The sequence below is a fragment of the Tenebrio molitor genome, chromosome 6, assembly GCF_963966145.1.
Source record: "Tenebrio molitor chromosome 6, icTenMoli1.1, whole genome shotgun sequence".
Lineage (NCBI taxonomy): Eukaryota > Metazoa > Arthropoda > Insecta > Coleoptera > Tenebrionidae > Tenebrio > Tenebrio molitor.
The window spans coordinates 11,408,015-11,420,738 of NC_091051.1; the positions used below are offsets into that span (position 1 = coordinate 11,408,015).

Genomic DNA, 12,724 nt, shown 5'->3' on the forward strand with positions numbered 1-12,724 from the left:
GTTTTTAGTCCAACTTTCATAGTGGTAACAGATTTAGAGATTCTACTCCACGACCTTATCCACCACTTTTCAATTAAAGTGGCTCTAGTTAACAGTCTCATTGTAAACTTTAGAAAAATTATACAGTAGTTCTCTTAAAAACCACATTAAGCGGTGGTGTAAAAGGTGTAATTTATATCAAATGCTAATAACTACTTATAGGTAATAAGTAGTTCTATTGACAATAACTACAATATTAAAGAACTGCCAGTGTTTGCATTACCTTAACAAATAGATAGATACATACACATATATATTGTGACGTCTGTAGAGATAACATTTTGATTTGTATTAATATTAATTAATAATTCAGAGTGATTGCCGCCTCCAAGTGGTCAAAACGGTAATACTAGTTTTTGATTGTATTTTAGGGTGTTTCAAAATTATTTAAAGTTTGATGACATCTCGTTTTCAATTATAATTAATTTAATTAAAAATACCTCAAGAAGGACATTGATTAATAAAGACTGAACTAAAAAGACAATTTTAATAATGTACCTATGTCTGTAAGGGTGACAGTTCCAGATTTAACCTTTTATCAAGATTCGTTTTTATCTAGAGCTGGGTTTGATACTTTTTTGATAAATGTAATTCAACTGTAATAAAAGTGAACAAACCCTTTAACTTTTTTAATTTCATGTAACCACGACTGCCATGCGCATGCAAAATTTAAAAATCCCGCGCGTCGATATTGACGTATGACGCGCCACTTGCGTTAAACCAAGTAAATAAACATGGCAATCGCGGAAAGATGAGTTTTTCACGCTCGTCTCGTAATTTTTTTATTTTCGATCGAAACACGTTGTGTTGAAGACGCAATGAACGTTCTTTAACAGGCCTATCTTGACAATTCGTCATGACGAAGAAATTCGAATTCGACTGGCACATCCCGGTGCCAGAGCCACTTCTCACAGGATGTGTTTGTGATAGATGGACAGAAGAAAAAGATAGTACCGAGCTAGAACAGCGAGCCTTGTTTAGAGTGGACGAATATGGATTCTTCATTTATTGGAAGAGCGAGGGCCGGGTAGGTAGTTTGATGTCAATGTAGGAATTTGTCTGTGACTGTGTCTTCAAGGAAGGAGATGTCATCGAGCTGTGTCAAGTCAGTGATGTCAGAGCTGGGGGTCTCCCAAAGGATCAGAAATTGTACACATCGCTTGTCAACAAGCATGGACAGGATGTGGAGGACAAGTCTCTCACAATTTGCAGTGGCACTGACTACATAAACATCAATTATCAACATATTGTCTGTCCCAATGCTGAAACTGCAAAGGTATGTTGACAGTTTGTAAATTATTTGATGCCAGTTAAGGTTTAAATGTATTAGATAAATAAGACAGGCTTTCAAATAATTTATTGAAATTACACCACATAGGTACATATATGGCTCATTTTAATAAGGACACTAATTTATCATCCACTACGTACATGACATGTTGATTTCAGTAATTATGACTATAATTGATATTGTTTGTATGTGCAGAAAGTAGACACTAAATCACTTAAGTTTTTATCTATAGTATTAATACATCTGTGATCAAATAATGCCATTATTTCATAGCAACAATTTCAAACTATGTTGCTGAACAACTTCTAGCTAGATTTCTATAGAATACCTCCCAAAACTAGATAGTATTGTCTTTTCATCAATATTTGTAATTTATATCACCTCTTGAACAAAGTATTGACATTTCTATGGCACCCACGCATTTACTATTAACTATAGTTATGAAGCAGGTGTTGGTTTGAATAGTGAATAGATACCATAAACTCAATATAATGTGGTTAATAACTTCATGCTACTAAATCAAAGCTTGTGCCAGTTCTGATATTCACAATTTCTTAAAATAACGTCAAACTTATTTTCCATCGGTAACGGATATTGTAAATGTTTAAGTACTAAATCGTTTTTTTTTTATCGCAAAAATAGTTAGAGCGTAGTACAATTTCAATATGAACCATTAAATTAAATATAGACTATTAAAAATGTGTATTTATATGAAGATAAAAATAGCGCAAAGATCTAGTGAAAAATGAACTTTACAGAACGGCAAGAAAAAATTTAAATTCTTCGCACTTGCAAGCTCTAAGGTGTATAAAAAATTACATAATAAAATATAAATAAGTTGTCCTTTGATCGCTGTAAGAGTTTATGTAATGACAAACTTAAGGTCACACTCATTTGTCCTCATGTTGGTTTTATGGGTTTCGTTAAAATAATTGCATGTTTTAGATAACACAATGCACGTGTATATTTTTAATATAATTATCTGGTAGACTTTCCATACGGACAAAAATGAAATTTCGAAAAAATAAAAGATTTAGATTTTTTGTTGTATGAAAAGCATAGCGGAACTGATGCGAGTTAGTTTTCGACTGGCATCAGTTCCGTTTTATATATTTTTTTCGCAAATAATCGATACATTGAACGTATTTGAAGGTGTGGTTGGACGGTTTGAGAAAAATTACTCATAATGTGAAAGCCAATAACTTCTGTCCCATGACATGTTTGAAAAAGCAGTAAGTTTGTCGTTTTCTTACTTAACATAATAACATCAAATAAATAAGCTGCATGTGAAAGTCTGAGCACCACTAATCGAGCGCATCCGAAATGATTGCATGTTCCTGTTCGTTATGCCAACACGTTTTATATATTTGTTTTTTGCATGGCTTCTGCAACAAACAGATCTGGCAGCAAGGTTTGAGGAGTATTACTCACAACAATAAGGTTGTTAACGTTTGTCCGAGAACTGCTCTGATGAAACAGTGAGTTGTAAATACTTTTCAGTTTTTCAATTTGGTATTTAGTCGTAGCTAGACGGAGACTCACTTGACGTCCTCATCCACTGACCACTGAGCTTTTACCGCAAACCCTTTTGTGCTTTTCTTTATTTGCAACGCACCATTTCTCACGTTTTCGGCCTCAGTATGATTTGCATTTGGTGCACTGGTCGCTTTTGGTGGTTGATATTGTTTATTTCAAGTCGTACCCAACGCATTTTACGATTTGTAGTTGGATGCGTCTCGGTTTTTTGGTCGATGCCAGGGGAAAAGTACCGGTAAAGGTTGTAGCACGTACTTTCGCCTCGGGCAAAACCGAAAAACTTGTCTATCAATGCCTGTCAGACTTGGAATTACCCGGGGGTAAAAACGACGTGATCGAACCGGAGGCGTTCACTTTCGACAAGTTCTACGCCCTCTATCACAAAATTTGCCCCAGAAATGACATCGAGGAGTTGTTCAGGACCATGTGAGTTAAATTTAAAAAAATAAGAGATTTTTTGTGATGAGCTTGTTGCAGTACTCAAGGCAAGGCGGATTACATGAATCTGGAACAGTTTATAAATTTTCTGAATGAGAAACAGAGAGATCCACGGCTCAATGAAATTTTGTATCCACATTATGACGCGAAGAGGGCGTCCGAGATCATTGCCACCTACGAACAGGATGAAGCCGCGAACGCGGCCAACAGATTAACCAAAGATGGATTGATCAGGTACCGGAGTTAAATACGTAGTGCATGTGGGCAGAGACGAAAAGGATTCGGTAATTGATAAAACGTAAACCACAAGGTCTTTTCTTACATTTTAATTGCACGGATGTGTTGCATATTTACGTAGCTTGCTGTCCAGAGTAATCCTGGAAGTGAGTATCGTTAAATAATTATTTCAGTAGTCTCCAGTTTTTTAATAATAAAACATTTTTTTTTATATTCAAATACATATGTATTGTGTATAGTAAAAAAAAAATGTTTTCTTTATTTGCACACAGAAATGTAGGGAAAAATTATTTGCTGCGAAAAGAAAAATTACACAGTTATTGTAAGGAGAAAAAGAGAAATAAAACCGAAAAGTTACTTTGATGAGCTTTGGTATTTCAATTTTTTTTTAAGTTAGTCTAGTTGTTATAAACTAGGTAACAGTGGAAGTAAAAAAAATGTTAATTTCATTTTTGTTTAAAAAAACAATTACATAAGAAGACAGTTAAAATAATGAACCGTTGCGTTAATCATTCTTTACTTGAATATGCGTAATTTATTTCTTTTGAACAGTTTTCTCCACGGGCGATGTAGCAAGCTCGCCGTGGTAATTATAAATTTGAAAGTTAGTACAAAAAAAAAAGGCTTGCCAGAACACGTTTTGAATATTTAAAGAGTGGAAGCAATTAAAAAGGCTAAGAACCATTGTTTTAGAATATTTATTGGGGGTTGGACAACATTACTTTCAATTTATAACTAGAGAAAGATGTGGAGTTTTAGTAAAAACATTTCGTAGATATCTGATGTCTGACGAAAATGCACCAGTTTTCCTTGATCGCTTGGATATCTACATGGATATGGATCAGCCACTGTGTGCTTATTACATAAATTCTAGTCACAATACATATTTAAGCGGTAGACAGTTTGGAGGGAAATCATCAGTAGAAATGTATAGGCAAGTGCTGCTAGCCGGTTGTCGTTGTGTCGAACTGGACTGTTGGGATGGTAAGTTCTTCGCTTCTCTTGCTGCTCACCTTAGCTCTATACGTGGAAACTGCACCGTCAGGTAGAGGCGAAGATGAAGAACCAATCATCACGCACGGCAGGGCAATGTGCACGGATATACTCTTTAAAGACGTGATCTACGCCATCAGAGATACAGCTTTCGTAACATCGGACTATCCTGTAATCTTGTCGTTCGAAAATCATTGTTGCAAAACGCAGCAGTACAAACTGGCCAAATACTGTGATGAAATTCTGGGAGATTTATTGTTGAGAGAGCCATTGGAAGACTTTGCTTTGGAACCCGGAATTCCGTTACCACCTCCATCGGCGTTGAAACGGAAAATACTGATTAAAAATAAGAGATTGAAACCGGAAGTGGAAAAACAGGAACTCGAGTTGTTCAGACAGGGAGAATTCGTGATTGACGATGAAGAAAGAGAAGATGCGAGTGCTTCAGCTGATGTCACTATAGAAGTAAGTGCGAACTAATAGAAGTAAAGCAGCGACTGTTGTGTTCTGCTTCAGACACCAGCTGCTGATCCGACCGGTGAAGATATTGTCGCTCCGGTGATCCAGTATACAGGATCTACGACCAACGTGCATCCTTGGCTTAGTTCCATGGTGAACTACGCCCAACCGGTCAAATTCCAAAGTTTTGACTACGCCGAGGGTAAATCGTGAGTAAGAACTGGAAGATTTTTTTACAATGACGATTGTAGAAAGGAACATCCATCACAACATGTCGAGCTTTTCCGAACCGGCGGGTTTGAACTATCTGAAGTGCCAAGCGATCGAATTCGTCAATTACAACAAACGCCAAATGTCGCGCATCTATCCGAGCGGTGCCAGAGCCAACTCGTCGAATTACATGCCGCAGGTCTTCTGGAATGCCGGCTGTCAAATGGTGTCTCTCAATTTTCAAACGTCCGACTTGCCCATGCAGTTGAACCAGGGTAAATTTGAATACAACGGCAACTGTGGTTACTTGTTGAAACCGGATTTCATGAGGAGACATGACAGAACGTTCGACCCGTTCGCCGAAAGTCCAGTAGATGGCGTGATCGCAGCTCAGTGTTCCGTACAGGTTATTGCCGGTCAATTTTTGTCGGATAAAAAGGTATCTATCGTACTGCAAACGGTTAAGATCGAAATAAAATCGGTGGGGTTTGTAGGTCGGCACGTACGTTGAGGTCGACATGTATGGTTTACCGACAGATACCATCAGAAGGGAGTTCAGAACGCGCATGGTTCCAGCTAATGGTTTAAATCCCGTTTACAACGAGGAGCCTTTCCTATTCAGAAAAGTAGTTCTTCCTGATCTGGCCGTGTTGCGTTTCGGTGTTTACGACGAGAACAACAGACTCCTAGGTCAACGTATTCTACCACTGGATGGTTTGCAAGCTGGGTACAGACATATTTCTTTAAGAACTGAAGCTAATTTTCCAATGTCTCTTCCGATGTTGTTTTGTAACATTGAACTTAAAATCTATGTCCCTGACGGTTTTGAGGATTTCATGGCCGCTTTGAGCGACCCAAGAGGGTTTATGGGTGCCCAACAGAAGCAAAACGAACAAATGTCATCAATGGGAATCGAAGTTACAGATACGAAGGGTTTGGACAAAAAAGATAAGGAAAGAGAAGAGAAGAAAGAAGAGCCGTTGGTGTTTGAACCGATCACCATCGAGTCCATCAAACAAGATAAAGCGTTTCAGAAGACTACGAAGAAACAGCAAAAAGAATACGACACGTTGAAGAAGAAGCAAACTAAAGAGAAGCTCACCGTGCAAAAGGCACAGTGTTCGGCGATTGATAAATTGATCAAGGGGAAAAAGTACAAGTAAAATGTTTTGAAGTGTTTGTAGTAACTTGTTTTTTTTTTCAGTAAAAATGATCTTGTCAACGATCCGGCTGTACGTAAACTCGTGACGGAGCAAACTCTCGAGTGGAGTGCTTTGATGGAGCGCCACCGCAAGCAGGAATGGGAGTTTTTGCGAAATCAGTTGGACGAACAAAGAGACGCGCTGAAACGACACATGGAAATTTTGCAAGCCGCCCAGATGAAACAACTAGAGGCAAAACACGACAGAGAATTGAAAGAAATGAACAGTCAGCAAGCCAAAATATCCGTGGAAACCGCCAAAGAAGTAAGTGTGGTAAGGTCGTTTTGTTTGCGTTGTTATCGGTGGGTTGCAGGTCGCTAGCGATAAAAATTTAAAAACCAAACGTGATAAAGAGCGGCGGTTGAAGGAGAAACAACAAAACAACACGAAACGGTTCGTCGAAGAACGTAAAGCTGCGTTAAATAAACACTTAAAAGAGAGAGAAAAGTTGAAGATCAAACACGATAAACAGCTCGATATGTTGTCGCACGACATCCAGAAGTTGATCGATATGTACAAGAACGAAGAGATGGAGTACGAGATGTCTAGTAAAAGCGAATTTTTTGCTTAAGGACCAATCTTTTTTTTTGTAGATTTTAGTTTAGTTTAAAATAAATGTCAAATTCTAGTCTTAATGTTATGTATCATGTTTGTCTGTTTCAGTTTTATGATACTCGCCTTACAGTGTTTACATGAACATGTTGAGATGGAATTGGTACTAAGTAGTTACAAATTTCTGTTCCTAAATATAATGGTGTTTTTATTTTTGTTGTGGTTTCGCAACCGTTTAAAGTAAAATATGAAATGTTATTGAAGTGAATATAAATTTTATGTCAGGTTTAAAGAGTTACGTTTTAGACATTTTTAGGAAGATAGTGTCGCCGTTGAGATATTTGCCTTCTAAACAAATCTGTACGTAATAAATGTGTTGACAGCGACTACCCTTTCCAATATGTTCATTTTTGAGAACTAAATGTCTAATAAATTATTCAGATCACTACAATGTTTTAGTTATTTACTTGTCCCCACAGAGCGCTTTTTGTCACCTTGTTTTTTACTGATTTAAAATTAAACGTTACTATTCATTGTTTTTGTGTTTAGTGTTAATTTATTGTTCTTTGTTATTATTGCGTATTGATTATTATTTTTAGTGAAGCGCCCGTTTTGTGGCGTCCTCATCGGCGGAAATTGGCTCCTTCTCGGAAACATTTTCATAATGCATTTTTAATGAAATGAACAGGTTTATTTTCGTTATTCAGTAGGTACAAAAATTCAAAGTCGCCAGCAATTGAGGAGTTGCGGTAAATAATGCCTAAGTTAAATATTACTGAGATTTGGTATTTTCATTAAATTGAATGGTAACTATAAGATACGTTGTGATTGTTCCAAAAATACCAAAAAGAGTGTTTCTGTTGACGTCGAAAAAGTCGGCAGCAGAGAAATTGGCTTTATTTACTTCCACAATTTGTGCCAACTGCAACAGTTCCTTCTGTTCCTCAGATTTGTCAGGAAATTTCTCCCGCAGCTTGTAACACAAGAATACCGTTTTGTAGCTCTCCGATCTCGCAGCGTCGCAAGCTAGAATCAGAAGACTAGTTGACGCCTGAAATATAAATTCTGCATCTCTAGAAAACAATTTCGTCCAACTTACTATTATAAATACAGTTTGAGCAACACTTGAAATTACTAAACGTTCCTTCAGTGAATCGTTATCAATGTATAAAGTGCTCGTAAAAAAAATTAGAGACGCCAGAGTTTTGATAACACATCTTCCAATAATAAAGACTAACGGTAGTCCAAAAACATTGTTAAAAATGCCGACCATTTCGCCCAACAATCTTGACAATCGACCAATTTCTTTTATAAAATAAACGGAGTTTTTCTTTGCAGTTCCGGTGTTAACGTGAAGAAGTTGTTCATTCAGTTGCTGGTATCTCGCTTTAAATGCAAGTGCGATATTGTAAAGCAGCATCTGCAGGTAGAAATCGTAGTAAGCGTTGAATTCAATAAGTATAAATAATTTTAACACTAGGTATCCTTTCTCCAACATCCTGATCGTAAAAGTGTACACCACGCATATTAAATACAGCGAATGCGACAGTGCGAAGTAAACGTATACGTTTTTAAGAAAATTCTTTTCTTGGCGATCTCTGTTGTTTAATTTTTTATCGACGAATTGAAATTTGTTGTTCAGTTTTGACCACGCGCCTTGTTTACAATAAGAGACGCCTATGATGACCGACGCTTTCAGCAATGCCAGAAGTAGAGTGTCACATGAGCCCAGTATTTTGAACGACATCGTGAAGAATCTAATGTTCGTATCGAAATTTCTCACGTAAATTATCCACAATGTTCCTGCTATTTCCAACACAAATAAGAAACTTGCGTATATTTTGTTTAAACGTGGTGCGGTAATCTTGAAATTTTCAAAATTGTAAACTGGAACAATGCCCAGAATGTTTCCAATTTTGTACATAAAATGTAAAAAGCGAATATCATGGCGAGATAATTTGAAACCCATGTGTTATCGAGTAAGCTCGACTCGTTACATTGGAAGCGAATGTTAATTCTTGCGATGTAGGTAGGTACGCATTAATATGGATAAGTGTTTCGGTATATTAAATTGACACGTACAAATTGTGGATTGCGTGAACTAACAGAAATTACTTACTGTAATGATTTAACACTATTCAATTTTCATATAATGAATAAATGGCATGGGAAACCAACAAAGTACTTACTTAGATTACATTATTAAGAGTAAAAGTGAGTCTTTTTGTGCTAGGCAACTGGGCGAAGCACAAAAAAAACTGAATGATATACAGGTGTTTTCGAAGTTGAGGCGTTCCTTTTAACATGTGATAGTATGCGTTGTTCTAAAGAGTTTTAGCCAAAATTACCTTAGTAAAATGTGTACGGCAATTAAGATACAATAAGTTAATTTTTTTGAAATTTTTAAAACCGGTCTTGCTCAAATTTGCGCTGAATTGTTAGAAATTAGAATTGACAAAAAAATCAAATTAGCATGGACATTAATCAAAAATACTGTCAGAGTTGTCATCTAATTAGTCGAAATGGCTTATCATTACGAAAATAACACTGGCCGACAGCCGTTTTGGTGCCGGAGGTTTATTACCGAATTTTGAATATGTCTGTTATGGTGATCACAAAAATGCAATTGGTTTTTTTGTATCAGCTCTAGTTTACGAGATATTAAATATAAACAATTAGAACAAGAACATTCATTTATTTTATTATTCTACATTAAGAAATGGTCGCATAGTGATTTTCGTGAATGAAATTGATTTGGACAGTCTCGCTTTAGTTCCCAACCCTTGGTACTATTGGGGACACGGAAAACTGGGCAGATGTGTCATTCAGTTGTCAAAATTTCTAAACCATACATTAGCTACTCATAACCAAGCTTAAGTTAATTTGACAGTTTTTTTTTTTAAATATCAATCATAATGACAGTAAAGGTACATTTACATTGACACTTTTTGAAATGACAATAGCAGACTGCCCAGGATTCCATGTCCCTCATTGTACCTAACATCCATTGTTTTTATGTCTTGGTGGAAGCGCTCGCCTTGTTCCTCACTTAAATTTAATTTTCTGTATTCTTTTACAGTAGGTATATTCACCATAAATATAGCAAAATCCATTAGGATCATTTAAACAACGCCTTGACTTGCTGACCATTGTAAAAGAAGTGAAAAATTTAGCTTATAACTGTCGTTTTTTCATTAACATTAACGAAATCAGAAATTGACGATAAAATAAAAACCCGAGCTGCTGGAGACCAGCTGATAGCATTTTTTTGTATCATAAGACATACTTTACTAGAATTTGATATAATAACCACGCCACCAAAATAAAACAAATTAGGCCAGTGTAATGAGCTCACAGATATGTTGCTAATGTATGCGCAATGTTATCAGAATATAACTGCGGCGTCCAGAGACCAGAAAGTATGCAAAGCGATTTCTGGAAAGACACCATCCTGGGCCACGTCAGTTATTAATCTAGTACAGCCGAGAAATAGGCAGGACCGGATTCAAAATTTTATGAAACAATCAAAATATACTATCAATTATCTCCGTTAATAGTTAATACAGACACTTTACTACGAAGATTTAGGCTAAAATTCTTAAGAATACCTAATGTATAGTACGGTCAGTGGACAAATAAAACTGGGACACTTAAAACTTAATGTATGTAAATCAGACCATTTAATTGTCAATATAAAGGTGTTTTTTTAAATTTGGCGTCGAAGTAGGCGTTGGAGAGTTGATTGAGGTCGCACCACTCGTATAAAAGCGTAAGATTTAAACAGCTCATCCGTGATCCGTAACCTGTACCTATAGTGCGTTCACAATCGACAGTTCACCGCCTACTTCGACGCCAAATTTAAAAAAACACCCGTTATTTGTCAGTGTCTATACCTATAATATGTCATACCAAAGTTAAACTATTTGTGATAAAGTCGTAATTAAACCATGCAAATTTGTAAATGTTGACTTATGTGATTGTCATTTTTGTCCCAGTTTTATTTTTTCCATCGACTGTACATACCTACCTCGTTGAACACATGAACCCATTTATTTTCTTTTGCTGCAGTTACAGTAAAATGACAATTTTTAAACTTACAATTTGCAAATTTTAAATCAGTAATTCCTAGTTCTCTTGTTGCAATATTATTAGTACCTACTTGAAGGTTGAAGGTTCAAAGTAAATTACTTTAGTAAAGTCTACTAAAGTCTAAACTTTACTTTTTATTTAACGGTCATCTTGCTATTTTTGATTTTGACATGTGTCATCTGTCATCCATGCACCTGGGCGATTCGTGTTACACCCCCTTCCACGGTTACATCAGTGGCACCGGTTAAATATTGAGTAATAAAATAATTTCGTTATTTCGCTTTTTAGAGGCTTTTTTTAAGAGGGATAATTTATTAATTAAATATTTCGTGTAATTATTGGTAAATAAATCGTGAGAAATGCTTCAAATTACCCTACATTTAGTGTTTCAAGTCCGGTTAGTTACAAAAAAAAGCCACTTCAACCGTTTCTGTTGACTCAAGTTGCAAAAAACCTCTGCCTTTGCAACAGCATTTTTATGGCATTAGTCATTTGAAATTACATTAAAACTGTACTTATATGGAAAATATTCAATCCAATTATGATTTTCTGGTCTCTTTGTGCCTTTATTTGGTTCAAAAACATTTAAAAAGTGCTGTTGCAAATGACAAATGGTGTTTTGCAACTTGAGTCAACTATATAGAGATAAAGTTGACTCAAGTTGCAAAAAACCATTTTGCATTTGCAACAGCACTTTTATGGCATTATTCATTTGAAATTACTTGAAAACTGTATTTATATGGTAAATATTCAATCCAAACTATGATTTTCTGGTACTTTTGTGCCCTTATTTGGTTTAAAAATATCGAAAAAATGCTGTTGCAAATGACAAGTGGTTTTTTGCAACTTGAGTCAACTTTACACAAAGGTACGATTTTCGACCGCTTGAAGATAAATGATACATTTTTAATGTAAAAAGCGAATTCGTATGTGTCTTACTAATACGTATAAATGTTAGACAAATACCTACGTATAAAAATGGATTTTTAATTTTAATTAATATGATCTAAAATCCACTTGAGGGGATGCCCTTAACATTAATAACTATTGAAGTTAATCGAAATAGTTTGTTAGATACAAGATACAAAATATTGACGCAATCCCAGAGCAGCAGTATCAGTTTCAGAAACCTTACGGAATGATATACCATTTGGTGGCCTAAATCTAATATGACACAAGAATGCTAACTGCAGTTGTACTTGACTACCTATCTACTTTTTAATTTTTATTTACGGCCACTGCTTCTACTCGCAAAACTTTACTGTAAGTATCTGAAGGAATCGCAAAACCAGCACAATTCGGTTAATACGATTTGCATAACATAATCTAAAAAAAAACGTTTTTGATTTGTATTTCTATTTCTTGTTTTTAACCAATTTTTGTAATTACTTCTTTACTGAATAAAAGAATATTATTGACTTAACAAAAGTGTGATAAAAACTTTGGCGTTTTTCCAGAAAATATTTACCATAAATAACGTGTACTTAATACCTAGTATTACACAATTTTTAAACAAATAATTATGCGAAGTTACTTAATTAATTAACTGTAAGTTAATTCCCCCAATCTTCCCGCTGAAGCGCACGTCACGATGAAAGAAATACTAATCTTGTTAACTGTTAAAATCAATTTACTACTTGATGTAATAATCTAATTATTATCGTCGTAAACACTCGAC

General features: G+C 35.6%; 2 protein-coding genes across 8 annotated transcripts; one reads left to right on the forward strand and one right to left on the reverse strand.

Moving 5' to 3' along the window:
- Window positions 1-745: 745 nt before the first annotated feature.
- norpA (no receptor potential A) lies at window positions 746-7,402 on the forward strand. 4 transcript variants are annotated; one of them, XM_069050683.1, is made up of 12 exons: window positions 746-1,066; window positions 1,118-1,315; window positions 2,729-2,808; window positions 3,056-3,292; window positions 3,344-3,538; window positions 4,317-4,525; window positions 4,587-4,999; window positions 5,051-5,195; window positions 5,245-5,642; window positions 5,698-6,356; window positions 6,408-6,669; window positions 6,719-7,402. In XM_069050683.1, the coding sequence occupies exons 1-12, from the start codon at window positions 896-898 to the stop codon at window positions 6,974-6,976; spliced, it is 3,225 nt and encodes a 1,074-aa protein (XP_068906784.1). In that variant the 5' UTR covers window positions 746-895; the 3' UTR covers window positions 6,977-7,402. The 4 variants fall into 4 exon arrangements, with proteins under 4 accessions (XP_068906784.1, XP_068906782.1, XP_068906786.1 ...); XM_069050681.1 differs by lacking the exon at window positions 2,729-2,808 and adding an exon at window positions 2,483-2,562 and having other exon boundaries at window positions 747-1,066; XM_069050684.1 differs by lacking the exon at window positions 746-1,066 and adding an exon at window positions 2,483-2,562 and having other exon boundaries at window positions 1,175-1,315.
- A 224-nt stretch (window positions 7,403-7,626) lies between these two features.
- LOC138132951 (gustatory receptor for sugar taste 43a-like) lies at window positions 7,627-12,709 on the reverse strand. 4 transcript variants are annotated; one of them, XM_069050698.1, is made up of 3 exons: window positions 12,581-12,709; window positions 8,057-8,377; window positions 7,627-8,008 (listed from the first exon to the last, which is right to left on the reverse strand). In XM_069050698.1, exons 2-3 carry the CDS (start codon window positions 8,375-8,377, stop codon window positions 7,730-7,732), a joined length of 600 nt encoding a protein of 199 aa, XP_068906799.1. In that variant the 5' UTR covers window positions 12,581-12,709; the 3' UTR covers window positions 7,627-7,729. The 4 variants fall into 4 exon arrangements, with proteins under 4 accessions (XP_068906799.1, XP_068906797.1, XP_068906798.1 ...); XM_069050696.1 differs by lacking the exon at window positions 12,581-12,709 and adding an exon at window positions 10,985-11,249; XM_069050697.1 differs by lacking the exon at window positions 12,581-12,709 and adding an exon at window positions 11,117-11,244.
- Between the last annotated feature and the right edge of the window lie 15 nt (window positions 12,710-12,724).